General features: G+C 49.8%; 2 protein-coding genes and 1 non-coding gene across 3 annotated transcripts; all 3 read right to left on the minus strand.

The window, feature by feature from the left end:
* Nucleotides 1-7,657, minus strand: cwc25 (CWC25 spliceosome associated protein). Its single transcript, XM_088906247.1, has 10 exons — nucleotides 7,541-7,657; nucleotides 6,243-6,415; nucleotides 5,460-5,696; nucleotides 4,806-4,875; nucleotides 4,576-4,697; nucleotides 4,396-4,465; nucleotides 2,391-2,509; nucleotides 1,691-1,783; nucleotides 1,447-1,608; nucleotides 1-1,341 (listed from the first exon to the last, which is right to left on the minus strand). Exons 1-10 carry the CDS (start codon nucleotides 7,556-7,558, stop codon nucleotides 1,227-1,229), a joined length of 1,179 nt encoding a protein of 392 aa, XP_088762373.1. The 5' UTR covers nucleotides 7,559-7,657; the 3' UTR covers nucleotides 1-1,226.
* Nucleotides 7,658-9,581: 1,924 nt separating this feature from the next.
* trnac-gca (transfer RNA cysteine (anticodon GCA)) lies at nucleotides 9,582-9,653 on the minus strand. Its single transcript has one exon. It is a non-coding gene; the product is annotated as a tRNA-Cys (tRNA).
* A 2,983-nt stretch (nucleotides 9,654-12,636) lies between these two features.
* Nucleotides 12,637-16,758, minus strand: rpl23 (ribosomal protein L23). The gene is made up of 5 exons (XM_088906054.1): nucleotides 16,674-16,758; nucleotides 15,816-15,899; nucleotides 15,362-15,490; nucleotides 13,404-13,517; nucleotides 12,637-12,775 (listed from the first exon to the last, which is right to left on the minus strand). Exons 1-5 carry the CDS (start codon nucleotides 16,684-16,686, stop codon nucleotides 12,693-12,695), a joined length of 423 nt encoding a protein of 140 aa, XP_088762180.1. The 5' UTR covers nucleotides 16,687-16,758; the 3' UTR covers nucleotides 12,637-12,692.
* Nucleotides 16,759-17,114: the final 356 nt, after the last annotated feature.

Below are 17,114 nucleotides of genomic sequence, written 5' to 3' on the forward strand. Positions count from 1 at the left end.
TGACACAGGACATAACTAAAATTTAATCTTTAAAAGCAATATTCTTACATGGTGCTGTTTGCATTGTCTTACAGTAATGTTCCAGGAAAAAGAAAGACAGCTCTTGATCATAATACAACAACACTTGAGACAACTGAAACAGTGAGAGGTCCACAGTCTGGAGGTGAGAAATTAAATTCTTAACACGCAGATGTACACATTTGAATAAAATCCCATGCATCTCTGAAAAAAACAAACCAAGGTCCAGAATAAATACTGTAAACAAAGCCGGCTTTGACAGTATTTGTAGTAGTATTTCAGATTTGTAAAAAAAAACTGTCCTGTATAAAATATATCAAAATGAATCTCAGGAGGAAATACGAGCCTTTTCTTCCCTGAATGAAGGAACACTCTGTCCAGAATCACAAAGCCCCCCTCCTGCTCTTCTGCTCAAACTGACTTGCTGGGATCCTTCAAAGATCAAGGGACAACAGAGATACTTGCAGAGACAAGCTGCCATTTTAACAAGCAAAATGCTCTGGAAGCCTGACATTGTCCCAGAGGACACAGCAGCCTGAAAGATGGGGACGAGGAGTGAGCTGTGGAGACAGACCTGTTGTTTTTCTGCAACACTTGCAGAATTTAGCACTGAGCAGAAAAGAGCCCTATCTGTCCACAAGGTTCAATTTGACTTTCTGGAAAAAATAATGGATTCCTCAATTTTAAAAAAAAATTACCAAACTAGACTGTTAGTTATAACCAAGAGACACTGATCTGAATCTGCAGGCATTTCCTTTTGAACACTGTTCTCCGTGACTCCGGTCCCTTGAGTGCCAGGTACAACACCAGCACACAGGCTGTTAAACCACACACTCACTGGGTTGGGCTTTGCTATCACATACAGTAAAAGTATCTATTACTGTATCTTATCTTGTTCTGTAACATTACAGCCGGAGGTACCAAAAACCGTGGATTGTAATCAGCAGTATTCAGCAAAACCCTTCTGATCTGTGCCGCGTTCAGGTGTCAGAAAGCCTGCTGCAGGTCTGCCTCCATGCTGCTAGACACCATGAACAGGCAGGACAGAATGCAGGCTGACGGACTGGACAGTGCTGCCTGCTGGCTGCTCCCAACACGCTATCAGGACACGGCAGTGTGGAACACAGGGACCTGGGATACCATATCTACTCCGAAACCTGAGACGCGTCTCTCCCCGTCGCGCTCACGCTGTCCCTCGCTTCCCTCCGCTACCTCTTCATGAAGTTCCTCTCCAGTGCCGCAGGAGTCCTCTGCAGGGAGTAGATGTTTCTCTTCACCCGGTCCTCCAGAGAGGAGGTGGAGGCGCTCTGCAGCTTCATGTCACTGCGATGGAGCGAGGCGGGAGGAAAGAGCAGGAGTGAGAGCCCTGCAGGGAGTCGGGGAGCCCCCTGTCCCAGCCAGCACGGCGGCAGCGGCGGCGTGACTCACCGGATGAACTTGTCGTCGCGGCCGCGCTGCGCCTCCTGGGTCTTCTCCTGCTCCTCCTCCTTGCGGTACCGCTCCACGTTGCCGGCCCGCTCCTCGTCCCGCCAGCGGGCGAAGTCCATCATCTCGCGCCGCCTCCTCTCCAGCTCCTCGGCCGACAGTCGCCTGGGGCGGACAGGAACAGGGGGCTCAGAGGCAGCCGAGGCCGAGCGCAGCCGGCCCCGTGCCGCGGGAGACGCTCACTTACTTGGTGTGGCTGGAGCCGTGCTGCCGGTGAGCGCGGTGCCGGGGGGGCGGGGGGCTCTGGCCCCGGCGCTTCTGCTCCCTGTCGCCGCGGGCGCTGCAGGCAGGGGGGAAAACGCTCGGGTTCAGCACCTGATAGCAGCGCACACATCCACCGTCCAACAGGCAGTGGTCCAGCAAGCAGATTTTCTGTTAAAATTCTCAACTACTGTTTCATTTCACCAAGTTTACCAAAAAGACAGTCATAGTCATAGCCAGCAGCCATATCACCCTGCAACTCACAGCTGGCAGCCCACTGGAGCTCAGCAGGTGTGAGCCTGGCCAGTACCTGGATGGGAGACTCCTGGGAAAAACTAAGGATGCTGCAGCTGGAAGAGGTGTTAGTGGGGCCAGCAGGGGGTGCTCACCCTGCGGTCCATGTGGGTCCTAATGCCCCAGTATAGTGACGGGGACACAATACTGTAAACAGGCACTGTCCTTCAGATGAGACGTGAAACCGAGGTCCTGACTCTCTGTGGTCATTAAAAAAATCCCAGTGCGTTTCTCGAAAAGAGTAGGGGTGTAACCCCAGCATCCTGGCCAAATTTCTGTAAGCAATTATTAATTATTATTATTATAACTACTATACAAATCGCTGACAAAAAAAAGTTTGGAAGTGCTTTCTAAAGTTGTGCAGGTGGGGGCAGGAGAGGGCGACAGCTCACTGCGTGCCGTGGCTGGAGCTCCTGTGTGGCGAGCGGCTCGGACCCTGGAGCCCTGACCGCCCTGCAGATGCTTCCTGGTTCGGAGACACTTCACGCTGGCGACTCCTGCTGGCCGGCAACTGTAGGAGCACAAGATTCAACAGTAGAAAAAAAGTAAATCAAGTGGACAATTAATCAAAGCCTGAGAATCCAGCTTGCGGTTGTAGGTGTACGGTACATGAAGAAATTCAGAGACTGTATGGAACAATAAATTTAATCTCTCCAGGGCTTACTCATTCAAGGAACTCAGTTGCTTAACTCAGTGGTTCTCAAACTTTTTGGACCAAGTACCACCCCTAATCCAACCAAAGCATCCAAGTACCACCTACAAGTCATGATCTCATAGGAACCCCAGAAATTCTCAATGACCAACATGAGCGCGCGTGCACACACACTCACACATACATATAATAAATATTATAATAATAAACTTTATTTGATATAGCGCCTTTAAAGGTGGCTTCTCAAAGTGTTTTACAGAAAAAAAAACATTAACAACAACTAATAAAAAAGCACCATTTCAGTGAGAGTGGTGAGCCTGTTTAGTTGAGCAAAGCAGATGTGAATTAATTTTTCGAGCCCTGATACAATTCACAACAGAGTCTAACAGATTTTAAATCGTCAGGCATTTTCTTGACGGCAAAGGTCACGCGGTGGATGTTGTAATGCGTACATTAATTTCTGGAGCAACCTATCTAATTCGTGCAACTACACCGTTATGTCGGCTTGTCATTGCTCTAGCACCGTCTGTACAAACTCAGACGCATTTTATCCAGTCGAGGCCATTCTCTACGATAAATTCATTCAGAAGCTGAAATATGTGCTCTCCTGTAGTTCCTGTTGGTAGCGGTTTACAGAACAGAAAGTCTTCATGGGACATGCCCTCAAACTCGTATCTAACGTTAATGAGCAAATTGGCCAAATCGACTACAGACTCATCTAATTGCAGTGAAAAACATCTGCTCATCTTAACGCGCTCTATCAGTGTACTTTTGATATAATCCTTCATTTCAATAATTCTATGAATGACTGTGTCTTTCAGGGGGGGGCAGCAGGTCGAGCTGTTTAGCAGCTTTTTCTCTACACATAATACGTGTCAGCTCTTTTGCCAACGGTAAATAAGGTTCTTCAAAAATAGTGTAGCTTACCTGCTTTAGCAATACGCAAGCTTGCATTTTTCCGCGTTTCCGTTTTTATTTCCGTATTTATTTAAAGTTTTTATTTCATGCGCATGGGAGCGAAACACAGAGACGCTCGGTGTATTTTTCTCAAATTAGAACAGTTCTTAAATATTTTTCTGTTATCACGCTTTCGTGTGCTCACAAGATTACCTGCGTTCGTAGCACGTATTTCTATGCATTCCTGTGTTTACAACGTTGGCATTGTTCCAAAATCACGCACATTCTCCTTTCTCCCTATTTGCTGGAGATACAGTAGCTTTTTTTAAATACAATTGGTCACTTGCATCTGTAGCACACATTCCTATAGAGTGGTATAGAATTACAGAGTATCTCTTGTGTCCACTGAAGTATTAGCGCGCACTGTATCGTAGTACGTAGGCTGCGTATTCGACACGTATTAAAATACAAAATATGAAAACCCGTCCCGATTTTTCAGCGCACACGACACAGTTCCAGGGTCATTTGGCGTACCACTTGGCGGCACTCCACGTACCACTGCCGGTACGCGTACCACAGTTTGAGAACCACTGGCTTAATTGATTGCTAACCTATACATGTTGCCAGTTCAGGGTGACCTACAATGTCAGGGGATTGATTCAGGGGACTGGGGGTCTCCAGCACCAGGGAAGGAGACCCCTGCCTTCAAATATTTATGTGATATCAAATTCCGTCTTATATGTAAACCCTGAGACTGAGCTGAATATTAGAATAAGGGGATCCCAAGACTTGGTTAGTGAACTGAAGCTGCAGGGGCTTTGCTGTGGAAGCGTGATGGCAGCACTCACCTGAAGGCCGTAACCAGGCAGGCGAGACAGCGAGGAGGGCGGGGAGGGGCTGGTACTTCTCCGTCGAGACCTGGAAGACGGATACAGGTTCATCACTCCTCTGCAAGGACAGGCCACAGGAGAGACAGAGGGACAGGCACACAGAGAGGCACAGGCAGGCAGGCTGGGTCGTAGCCGCACCTGGACGGCTGCTCCTCGTCACTACTGGAGTCCTCCTCGCTCGAGCTATGCCGGCGATGCTTCTTGTGCTTCTTCTTTTTCTTATCCTTCTTCTTTTTCTTCTTCTCCAGGTTTTTCTGCAGCTGTTGGGGAGAGACAGCAGTGGTGAAGAACAGCTGAAACCAGGCAATCTGAACTGAGAGCTGCAGAAGGCCAGAGCGAGAGACGGGGGTGTGTGCAGAGACTCTTACCATCTCCTTGATCTTCTTCATCTTGACAGGGTTGGTCAGCACCTCTCTCTTTCTGTCCTCTTCCCGTTTACTGAAAAAAAAGTTCACAACTGAAACAAGAGAACTGGAAGAGGTCAAATTTAAAAACCGGAGAAGCTGGAGCTGAAGCCGTCTCCATCTTGCCACCTGCAGCCCCTGCAAGACGTCAGTCTGAAGAGGCGACGCTTGGCTGGAATGGGCCGTGTCCAGTTGTGTGTGAAACTCAGTCATTTACAAGGACAAGGACATTCAGGCTCTCTTGCCTGTTAGTTCAGCCTCTCATTACTCTGCCTATCTATCAAGCTGGGTCTTACACTCTGCTCAAGGAGCTTTTAGTAGCCCCTTCTTATGGGTACAAGCATCTCTGGCCACACACGTCCAGTCTCGTTACTCCACAGCTCTGGAACTCACTCCCCTCCCATCTGAGAAACGGAAACTCTTTTATAGCCTTTAAATCTAGACTAAAGACTCATCTGTTCAGCCAGGCTTTGAAATAGTATTTCCTGTTTTCCCCTTTCCCACATTGATCTCTTTATCTGTACATTTCTCTTCAATGTTGTTTCTGTCCCTGCTGTGTTTCTTTCAGTTTATGCTTCCCTGCCGTCCTCGGTCCGCAGCCTCAGCTCTCAGGCTCACCGGATGAGGAAGAGGGGGTCCTCACGGATCTTCGCAGCAATGTCGTGGGCGTTGGCGGCAGAGGGGGGGTTGAAGATGGAGCCGGGCAGCAGACCCGTCTGGGCAGAGGGGCCGCTGTCCGGCTCCTCGTACTGCTGGGTGATCTGCTTGTCGATGGGGCGGCCCAGCAGGTACTCATCGCGGGACACCTGGCCCCCAGGCCCCTGGTACATCCAGTCCAGCCGGTCATCCTTCTTCCTGAGGGACAGACGCGCCCGTTTAGGACAGCAGGCATCGCGCAGGTGCATGAAGCCAAGCGGCAGGGGAGCAGGCGAGGGAGGAAGAGAAACAGAGGGAGACGGAGGGGGACAGGTGAGGCACTGGGGGGGAAGCAAACGGCCAGGAGAGGGGGGCGTATAACATTGACCTGTTTTTGAACTGAACAGTAAACTGTCTGCTACATCTGGCTTTCCCGTTTACAACTGTTTTTGTGCAATATATGCCAGGGACTTGTGCAATACATTTATATTTATACTTATATTGTGCAATACAACTTTTTGTGTACTGTTCTGGTTTGTTCCTTGTATGTTCTGGAGCGTGAGTAACTCTTCTTAGTGCACTTCTCACTGTACTGATTGTATTGTATGTACTGTATTATTATTATTGCATCATTCATTACACTGTGCTGTGTTGACTGTGTTAAGCTGCTGTTGCACTGCAATTTCCCTCACAGGATCAATAAAGTATCTATCTATAAGACCAGAGGGACAGAGTGTCAGTAAACCAGGGCTGCAGGGTCCTCACTTGACAGCACCCGTCTCCTCCGCGTAGCGCTGGATCTCCTCCCTCGCCCTCTCCTCCCGCAGCTCCTTCTGCAGCTCCTCGATCTTCTTGCGCTCGGCCTCATGGCGCTGCTCCGCCTTCCACACGCGCTCGATGTTCTTCAGAGTCTGGGGGTGCCAGCTCTTCTTCAGGTTCTGTCACAGGGAGGGAGGGTTTATTCCGGATTTCTTCAGCTGCAGCCGGCATGACAGTTCTCAAAGGTGTCAAAGGTTTCACTAACTACACACTTGCACTCGTGTCACATCAATGAAGACAGAGTGGAGCAGAGGAAGCAACAGAGATCCTGGTGTCCCCAGATGCTCCCTGTGATGACAAATCAGTCATCACCTGTGTCGCCATGGGAACCGACCCCAGCAGACTCACTGCTAGGTCTTTCCCCAGTATGACATCATTTCATCACTGTTTACCTACATGTACCTGAGGAGTGAGGCTCTCTATTTGGGAAAAAGCATTTGTCTTAATTATTGACTGTTCCCCAGTTCATCCTTCCATTTAACATGGAGAACGTCTTTCAGACAGAACACCCCAAGAGCAACTCCCAGCTCTGGGTACAAGTCTCTCCAATCTGCCCCTGCTGGCGCCGGGACTCTCCACTTTCAGATGGGCTGTTATTAAGACCACTTTCTTAGCCATATACAATTTCTTGCATTAGGGAATTTTGTCTTTTTCGCAAACTCCAACTCCATGAGACACACAGACAGGGAGAGAGCCTGGGGTCAGAGCACAGGGTCAGCCATTGTACAGCGCCCCTGGAGCAGTTGGGGTTAAGGGCCTTGCTCAGGGGCCCAGCGGAGTAGGATTCCTCTGCCGGCCGCGGGATGCGAACCGACAACCTTCCAGCCACAGGCGCAGATCCTGAGCCACAGAGCCACCACACCGCCCATTCAAATTTTATTAATTGTTCAATAAAATCTGAATAGTTACTACGACTACTGGGTAAACACCCCCGATGAACCCTGTGACAGGTGTCGACAGCAGCTCAGGATGCGCCGTCCAGCTCCAGACCTCACGGCAAACACCGCTCGGTGAGCACAGCTGCACACTGGGCTCTGTCTTCCAGCGCCAGTCTGCGGACATACTATACTCGCGAAGAAGGGCTTCTCTTCTGTTCGAGTGGGAAACTGCTCGAAACGGCACCAGAATCACTAGGCCCAGGCTCGGGTCTCCCGAACATCGCGCACTCGTCACTGCCGGAAAAAACAATTATCTGCTTAACAGACAGCAACTTCCCCGTAGTAAATAAATCGCAGAAACCCTACCAGATCGCCCCCTCCCATGCCGACAGGGATGCTTGTCTTAGCCCAGAAGAAAAGTTCAGGCCTCTTCTGTTATTTTCCTGTTGTCGACCGCCGAACCGGAAATTCGTTGGAATGACGTCATCCAGCGCAGGGGAAGAGGAGGAGCGCTGCGCATGTGGTATTCTACAAACTACACCGTGCGCAATTAACGTAAACAATTGAGAGCGGTTTTATTTTGACTTGTGCTCGCAAACTCCTAAAAGTTATTTTATAGTGCGATGCGTATTATAATCAGCCCACTCACACAGACGCATTTTTAAAGGCGCGCGGCAACAGGACGGGAATTTAAGTCGTGAAAAATCTGAGAGCAAATGAAATGTTGAAAGAAAACGGAAGAGAAACGGTAAATCAAATGTTATAGAATGAAAAAAAAACTTTTAAAACTTATTTTTATTATTCACGAAAATGTCAAGTTTACATCTTATTAAAAAACAAAAAAACAGCCTGATCTCATTAGGAACATTGACCCAAGAACTGGACATCGTTTGTCGAGCAGACAGATGCAGTATCCATCCATATTCCTCCTCCGCGCCCATGTGTATTGTTTTACGTGTCTTTTTGCAATTTAAGAGAAAACATTGAAACCCCTCCTGTCTCACTGTGTTCCTGGGATTATGGAACAGGATGTTCCTGCTTGTATTATTAGGGACATTGCACAGTATCACCATGAATGAAGCGCTATATAAGTGTAAGCAATTATTAGTATTATTATTAATGGGACAGAGACTTGCTCATTATGATTTTATTGTTGCATATTTGTGAATACGGCAGAAATATGTGACGTCATGCTGGAACATTTCTTCATCACCAGTTTCTGCGTAAAAGACGTGTTTCGGCGGTGAGAGCTGTTAAAGATGCAGGAGACACTGGGGTTTCACCTGGTCGGTCGGGTTTTCTCCTTTTTTGCTCTTTTTCTCCGTGTTGAAGTGGATTAGGTGATGATGATAATAATAATAATCACTTACACTTATATAGCGCTTTTCTGGACACTCCACTCAAAGCGCTTTACAGGTCATGGAGATCCCCTCCACCAGCACCAGTGTGCAGCCCCACCTGGATGATGCGCCAGTACTCTCCCCACACACCAGCTCTCAGTGGGGAGGAGAGCAGAGTGATGACGCCCGTTCAGAGATGGGGATTATTAGGAGGCCATGACTGGTAAGAGCCAACGGGAAATTTGGCCAGGACACCAGGGTTACACCCCTACTCTTTTCGAGAAACGCCCTGGGATTTCTAATGACCACAGAGAGTCAGGACCTCGGTTTTACGTCTCATCCGAAAGACGGCGCCTGTTTACAGTATAGTGTCCCCGTCACTATACTGGGGCATTAGGACCCAGACAGATCGCAGGGAGAGCGCCCCCTGCTGTCCCACTAATACCTCTTCTAGCAGCAGCCTTAGTTTTCGCCAGGAGGTCTCCTATCCAGGTACTGACCAGGCTCACACCTGCTGAGCTCCAGTGGGCTGCCGGCTGTGAATTGCAGGGTGACACGGCTATTGGCAATAAAGCAGATTCCCACCTGGTCTTCGAGAGATACGGTATCTGTGCAGTTATCTTTACGAGGGGAGGGCAATAAAACAATTATTAAACACAATTTTTGACCTTTACAATCCACTTCCGTGCAAGTGGATTTTTAAAATGTGTTATAAATGTTATATGTTGTTATGTGTTATACATGTGCAATAGAGTATATATATACTTATATTTAAATGGACAGAAGTGCTTGTGTGTCCACAAAAAATTCCCTTGGAGGACAGTAAATCTGATCTTATTCTGCCTCGTGAATGTGTCCTGGTATCGCCTGTTGAAAAAGGTGACAGACACAGAGAGCACGTCATACCTCGCAGCCCCTGTTTTCCCGGATACAGGAAAAAATAATCTAAGTTTTCAACACTGTTTCGACGTAATCACACGCGTTAACGTGAATCTGAGGATAATTTGGAATTGGGTCCTGCAATGCAGTCTCGCTCCTGAAGACCCATTGCTGACGGAAAAAAAGGAAGGGGGCACTCGGATTTGAACCGAGGACCTCTTGATCTGCAGTCAAATGCTCTACCACTGAGCTATACCCCCAGACAACGTATGTTGTGCCGACGTGCCTTAAATCAACACTGTGCTCTGTTTGCCGGCTGCAACCTGGGCAGACGCCTATGCCGTTACTATAGCAACTCTGCAGTCTCCTCGAGCCGGCGCGGCGGCTGCTGTGGGTCGGTAAGAAGTGTCGTCACTCCAGCACGACAGGACTCCCCAAACTCTCCAACACCAATTAATTTATTGTGAAGATCTTTCTTTTTTCACGCAGGGATGCATTTACGGGCATCGCGATTGCAATGCATTCAGTCACAACGTTACTGTCAAGGAGAGGCAACCAGCATGGAAGACTTGGTTGGATTCACGGGTTTGAAGGGAACTGGTCCAGGATCAGAGGGCAGGATCATAGCTCTCGGAGAAACACCGAGTTCCTCCTCCTTATTGCTTCATTAAAAACTGCAGTAATAGTTTTTACAACTGCATCACTTTCTGTCTGTAGGAGCAGAGCTGCCACCAAACTGCAGGCACTTCATAAAAGCCACACATCCGCTGCTGGGAAGCTGTTCACTCCTAAAGACGGCGAGGGCCAAGGCTATTCCGAAGGCACACACACAGGGAGAATTCCCTCCAGGTTACTCAGCCACCATTACGTGAAAGAAAATCTTTGGGCAGAACATGCAAACTCCACACAGAAGGAGCCCAGGAGCCAAGAGCAGTGAGACACCAACACTTCATCAACACGGACTGATGAAAATTACTGTGATTCCTTGCATTCAATGTGCAGTCACACACTTCATGTATAAGTTAAGGAATGTAAATGAAAACACAGAACTCCAGTGAATTGTTCTTAATTCTCTCTCCTCTCTGCAGCACTGGGCTACACTGACTCGTCCCCATGGCCAGGGGCTGCAGTCAGTGCAGGGGGAATGATGTCACCTCGCCAAAGCTGGGCAGTCTCTGCCTGCCGGAGGGTGGGCGTGTTGCCCTGATACCCAAATGCCCATCATACCCAAGCTGGAGCTTCACCTGTGTGCCACCAGACCACTGAGGCTGCTCAGCTGCACCCCAGAGTGACCTGAACAGGTCAACACCAGGACACTGGTCAGGGCTCTGGGCTTCTCTGGGGTGGTAGGAGTGTCTAAGTCTATTTTGTAATTGCCCTAGTTGTAGAAGGTCTTGTACTGCACTGTAATTACCATGCAATGCCTCAATGTACAAAATTAAATTCACAGAAACACAGTCTTTCAAATACTGCTAAGTTGACTAGTGTACCTCTGTGATATTTCCATAAATAAACAAAAAAAACTACATTCAAAATGTGAGGTAAGACCGTATTTAGAAAAAAGGATTATAAAATTGAAAAACTGTTACGAAAACCATGAACAGCGCCATTCACGTTCTAGAAAGCCTCCAATTAGCACAATTGAAGGGCGATAGCTGTGATGCAGTTTTTATGTCTGTAAGGGCTTTCGGAGGTGGACATCGGCAGCCTGCGGGGCCTGTACAAGCCCGCGTGTTGGTGACGGTGCTGGATGACGTCACTGTTATTTCCGCGAGAAGCGCTGCAGCCCCTCACTGCCTTCTCAAGCAGAGTGCAGCCTGTGACACAGCACGCAACAGGTCACAGACACGCGAAAGGCTTCTGAGGCGTAACCTGGATAAGACGAGCGAGTTTTAAACTTAAAAAAAAACACTGTACTCATCCTCTTCCTTAAACAAGAAGTTAGAAAAAAAGTCTCAACTAGATTTTACGTAATAGACAGTTTCACGTCGCTGGGCAGCTGGGCTGAGGGATGAAGCCCCACGCGCATCAGTCACTCTGGAAAGACAAGAGCTGATCAACAGCCATTACTCACTCAGATTATTGCTCTTATAGAGGACCCTGGTGTTCCGTAAGACACACACGTCCACGAGCTCATAATAATGGCAAATGGTTGCCTTCCGCTGCTAATTTAAACTTTATATATGAAAAAGACAAAGGAACAAGTAAAGGTTCACTCCATGCTGAAACGTGAAGAAGGAAACAACATTTCAGCTGTGGAGCTTTCTCCGGGCTGCTCACACGCCCGTGCGGACACTTGGGATCCAGCACTTGTCCACTCACACCCTCCTCGCGTGGTAAGGAGCTTTCTCAGCAGCCCACCGGAGCTCAGCAGTGTGAGCCTGGCCAGTACCTGGAGGAGAGACTCCTGGGAAAGCTGAGGTTCCTGCTGGAAGAGGTTTTAGTGGGGCCAGGATGGGGTGCTCACTCGGTGGTCTGTGCGAGTCCTAATGCCCCAGTATAGCGACACGGACACTCTTGTAAAAAGGCACCATCCTTTGTACGAGACGTAAAACCGAGGTCCTGAGTCTGTAGTCAATAAAAATCTCAGGGTGTTTCTCGAAAAGAGCAGGGGTGTTACCCCAGCGTCCTGGCCTCCTAATCCCCATCTCTGAACTGGCTTCATCACTCTGCCTTCCTTCTGGTGTGAGGGGAGAGTACTGTCGCATCATCCAGGTGGAGCTGCACACTAGTGGTGATGGAGGGGATCCCCATTACCTGGAAAGGGCTATGTAAGTGTAAGGAATTTTTACTTTTATCCTTGATGGGGCTCAAGAAACAGCACAAGGTGTGGAAGTCTCAGACACTCCTGTGTCCAAATGCCCTCGAACCCTGGCTTTACTGTGCCTTGGCTCAGCCCGAACACCCTCTTGTGTGCAGAGCACCAGCTTGGCCTGATCACCTCACGAGCCCAAGAGGAGCAGAACGGGACAGCATCGCCATGGACCAGCTGTCTGGAATCCCTCCTTCCAGCCCTGTGGATTCAAGCAGCAGTCCACCGAGCTCCAGCCTGCACCTTCACAGTAATAAACCATTATTATGGACACAGCCTGGAGAGCAGCAGCACTTCGGACTCGGCACTGAAAACCAGGTCAGTTGTTAATGAAAGTCCACACCTAAAATCAACATTCCCATGACCCTGTCAGCTGTGAGTGAGAGAACAGGGAGGAGGTGTCCCCCAGAACAGACCAGACAGCAGGAGTCTTTGGGCAAAACCACTTTTTTTATTGAGTTTGTACAAACGGGGGCAGACGGGGGTGTCAGGCGATGCTGCCGGCGTTGGAGGCGATTCTGGGCCACAGGTCCGCACACTCCTTTGCCACTGGGCCAGTGATGGCAGAGCCTGAGAGACAGGAGAGAGTCGATTCAGAACTCGGCACACAGGCCAGGCTGCAGGGTCACCTGCTCGAGACGCAGATATACACACAGGAGCTCTACCAAGACTGTGCATAACACGGTGCCCAAACAGCTGTCCTGCAGTTAACTCAGCGGATCAGCAACTCATCAGTAGATTAAAAAACAGGGAGTCAACAGGCTCACGGACACCTTGGCATGAGAGAACAGACAGGTAAACCACTCCAGACACAACAACCCCCCCCAGACCCCTGGCTGTAACAGTGCATCTAGAGGAGGGGACAGCCCGTCACAGGGGCAGCAGGACAGGAACACGAAAACACAAACGGTGCAGACAAGAGGCTGTCCGGTGGACAATACCCAATCAAGCAAAGGATGCTGGAAAGACTGAAGGAGGTTTTACAACTCGTGTCAATCACCCTGCGCTCTGAGGGGCTGTCCCAGCGGCTGGCGAGTGTCCCGTCGCGGATTGAGAATCTGCAGCACACGCAGCTGCCCTCTCACCCACCAGCGACGCACTTCCTGTGCCCTTCCACGACAGCTCACCCCGCCACTGCGTGCCAGGCGGGGCAAGTGCTTTCAGAAGGGCGGGCGGGCGCACAGGACCGGCGGCTCACCTTTCATCTCTCCTTTGTTGTTGACGATGACCCCCGCGTTGTCCTCGAAGTACAGGAACACCCCGTCTTTCCTCCGGTAGGACTTCCGCTGCCGTATCACCACCGCAGGATGCACTGCAACGAGCCGCAGAGGGAGGTCAGTGCACACCGCAAAGCCAACACGTTGGCGCACCATCACCATCACCAGTGGCGCCTGGGGCACCGGACTCAGCCTCCACTGGCTGAAGCAGCCGGGAGCCTAGCAGGATCCCTCTGAAGGGGGAGGTGTCGGATCAACGCACCAACACCACAGGCTACCACAAACTGGACGCTCTGCTATCCAGCAGTCTAAGCAGAGTGGAGTGTGAAAAAGTGCAACAGCATGCGTGTACAGAAGGGAGGTGGCAGACTAGGGCCACTTCCAGGAACAAGCTGGGACAGATGGACATCCACTGTCCGCAAACATCCCCGCAGACCGGTGTCTGAAGATGCGCTGAGCAAATATGGACACAACTGACTTTAGTTTACTGTGGTTGCCACATCTGCTGATAGCCTTTACTGCTTTCTCTATAGAACTGCTGAATTACTGCTATTGCTTATTTTGATCGAGACTATAAAAGTTCTACTTTGGAAAACGCAAAACTAGTCACATAAAATTAAGAGTGTACACTCAAACTTATTTGTAACAGTACAGTCTTAAAATCTAATGTTATATTCAGGATCATCAACAGTGTCTCAATTAATGCAATTCTGCTCCTTAAAACTCCCAGGAATGTTACACAGAGATTTGATAACTGTAATGAGTACCTAGAGTGCAAGAATTGCTTCCAGGTTGTTGAAAAGCAATTGCAAAATGGAAGCTGTACACGTGCATCTTAAGTTCTTATGACCTACAATTCTCTCTGCACAATGCTGATACTGTAGCTGCAGATCCCTTTGTACACAACCCCCCTGTGACCACATGTACACAGCTGTGTTAATTGCTTTTAGTCAGCCTAAAAACTGCAGCCCCAAATATGTAATAACATAGTAGAACTGCCACCAGTGGAATCTTTATGATCATGTAGCTGATACAGTAGGCATGTGTGCAGCATCAGCTACCTGATAGCAGCTCTCCAGGGGGAACAGAATATGAATACATGTATGAACACAAATAATCCAACTCAAGAAGATCATCAACATATTAAAATAAGAAGGACTCAAGTGGTCAGACCCAACACCCTACAGCTAGGAAAACACTGTTCCTGAGTGGCACACACTATTCAGAGGCTCCACAGGCCCATGGATCGCATTGGCATGAACAGGCACACTACAGAGCCATCACCTTTCAGCACAGTCTCCCAACCAGCAGCAACAGCTCTGGAACCCATCCTGTAAACAAGCAGCTCTGAAGCAGCACTGCGCACATCACAGACAATGAGAAACTCTCCCAGTATTCCCAAGAAGCTAAACACTATCCAGCCTTATGTGCATCTGTGAGCTGCACAGGGCTCTTGCTTACACAGTTCAGCAGCCTAAAGTTCTACATTAAGACTTGCCCATTACCAGAGGTTAACCTCAGTAGTTGTTCTTGTTGGGTTTAAATATGGGAACCATATTCAAACCCACTTTCTGCCCTGGCACCCCTCACCGAGAGGAAAATCTAAAACTGCTGACATATCCCCAGACTCGGGGAGCCCATGCCGTTCTGCTGAGCCCAGCCCTCTGTCCCACAACAGAACCCCCAGGCCAAGCGCTCCAGGCCAGGGAGGCTCTGATCCAGAGCATCACAGCTGCCAGCACACCCCTACCTGGCACAGAAAGGGACTGATAATGTTTAGAATCCACCCAAATCGAAACCGAAATAATTACACGAATACGCACAGATTACAAACCCAGCAAGAAAAGCAACCAGTCTCGTCTCCTGGCTGTAACTGGAAGCTGCCCCCAGGCCGAGAGAGAGGGAGCCTTCGCCTGTGCCGAGCCCCGGCCGCACTCACCCTTTTTCCTGAGCTCCGGCTTGCCCTTCTTCACCGTGGCCATGACCATGTCGCCCACACCGGCAGCGGGCAGCCGGTTCAGGCGCCCCTTGATGCCCTTCACCGAGATGATGTACAGGTTCTTGGCACCTGGAACAGACAGCGGGGCGGACAGTGAGCCGACAGCTCCGCGCTGGAAATCTGAGCCGGATTGTCCATCTCATGCTACGCGGAGAGGAGGGGGACAAGGGTGTCAGGAGAGAAGCTGAGTTTCAAGCCGGCAAGTGTCGCGCCGTGGATTGAGGACGAACAGCACGCTGCTGCCGCCTCACCCATCAGCGGCGCTCTTCATCTCCCCTCCCTCGACAGCTCGCCGCGCCACTGTGCACAGGCCAGACGAGCGCTTTCGGGAGGGCTCGTCCCCGGTCAGTCCCCAGCGAGCAAGACCCACACGGCTCGGTTCGGCACGGCTCACCTGTGTTGTCGGCGCAGTTGATGACGGCGCCCACTGGGAGGCCCAGCGAGATGCGGAACTTCGCGCCGGATGAACCACCGCGTCCTGCGGGACAGAGGCAGCAGAAGGAAACCCGTTAACCTGAGGCACCAGGACCGGCCCGGCCTGCAGGTTCTACACGCGATCCTGCAAGAACTTTCCGCCTTCCGTTCTCAGCCGCTGAGCAGTGCAACACTTCAGCTCCTATCTGTACAGCCAGCACATCAGGATCGACACTACACGTTTGGACTTCAGTGCGTCTGCCGCTACAGTCCCGACTGCTCTACAGCACAGCAAGGGGCAGACATTTCCCCTTCGTCATTTTAACCCACAAAACCGGCTGTAAAAAGAGGAGCGGGGCAGGAGCTCTCCGCCAGGCCGGCTCTGGGCCCGGAGCCCGGCCATCAGCCGCACGGAGCGCCAGCGAGCTCCTCCTCGGCTCCGGAGTTACTGCGCCCCCGGGGCTGCGGCTCAGGCCCGCGGACAGAGACAGGCCTCCGCCCCGCTGCCCGTCTGCGGACACTCCGGAACCGCATGCGGTCACACTCGGACCCCCGTCCCCGCTCACGGCTACTCCCACAGCTGGGACCCGAGTGATAGCTCGGGACAAAACCCCAACATTTCAGCCGGAGGCCCAACATGGCTTCTCCCGAGTGTCACGACTGCCTGGCTCTGGCAATCAATTTTTTATTTGTCTCATTACAGATACACGTAAAATACCAAGCGGCTGTGAACAGTTAATTAAACTCTTTATTAAACCTAATGACTGTGAAACACCAAGTACCCCAAGAATTAAGGATGACTTCGGATTTCTCATTCTCAGTCTCAGCGATCTCTTACCTCTCTTAGACATTTTGGTTCAGGGAAAGAGGGAGGAGCTTCAAACCCTGCTGGGATATATCGCCAGGGTTTGGCCTCAGACCCCGGTCATGTGACACGGGAACAGTTCCGGTTTGTCCCCCACACGTGTTGAAGCAAACAAGTTGCGTCACGCCACAGTCACGTGAAGAGGGATAACGTTTTATTAACTCAAATGAGGTTATAATATCATTATTAAATAAAAGATTGATTTTAAATGCTTAGCTATATTTTTACTTAATTCCATTTTCTTTCTTCCACATCCACTAAATATTTGTAACATATAAAGCAGTTTTATATGACCAGTTTATGGTAATTTCCAATTCTGTTTTCGAAAGAATAATAATTTACGTTTCATTTTAAACGTTTCAAAAGATTTAACGATAAGAACCTATGATCCCGAAATGCAGGCGTGGAAATTAG

The sequence above is a fragment of the Atractosteus spatula genome, chromosome 26, assembly GCF_055471065.1.
Source record: "Atractosteus spatula isolate fAtrSpa1 chromosome 26, fAtrSpa1.hap1, whole genome shotgun sequence".
NCBI lineage: Eukaryota > Metazoa > Chordata > Actinopteri > Semionotiformes > Lepisosteidae > Atractosteus > Atractosteus spatula.

Bases quoted from the DNA above. Each gene is read 5' to 3' on its own strand.
- rpl23 (XM_088906054.1), bottom strand. The intron at 15,491-15,815 runs GTGAGCCGTGCC...TGTCTGTTCCAG, and splicing joins CAACTGCGCCGACAACACAG to GTGCCAAGAACCTGTACATC. The intron at 13,518-15,361 runs GTGAGTGCGGCC...GGCTCGTTGCAG, and splicing joins GCCGGAGCTCAGGAAAAAGG to TGCATCCTGCGGTGGTGATA.
- cwc25 (XM_088906247.1), bottom strand. The intron at 4,698-4,805 runs GTAAGAGTCTCT...TCTCCCCAACAG, and splicing joins TGAAGAAGATCAAGGAGATG to CTGCAGAAAAACCTGGAGAA. The intron at 1,784-2,390 runs GTGAGCTGTCGC...CCCTGCCTGCAG, and splicing joins AGCTCCAGCCACGGCACGCA to CGCCCGCGGCGACAGGGAGC.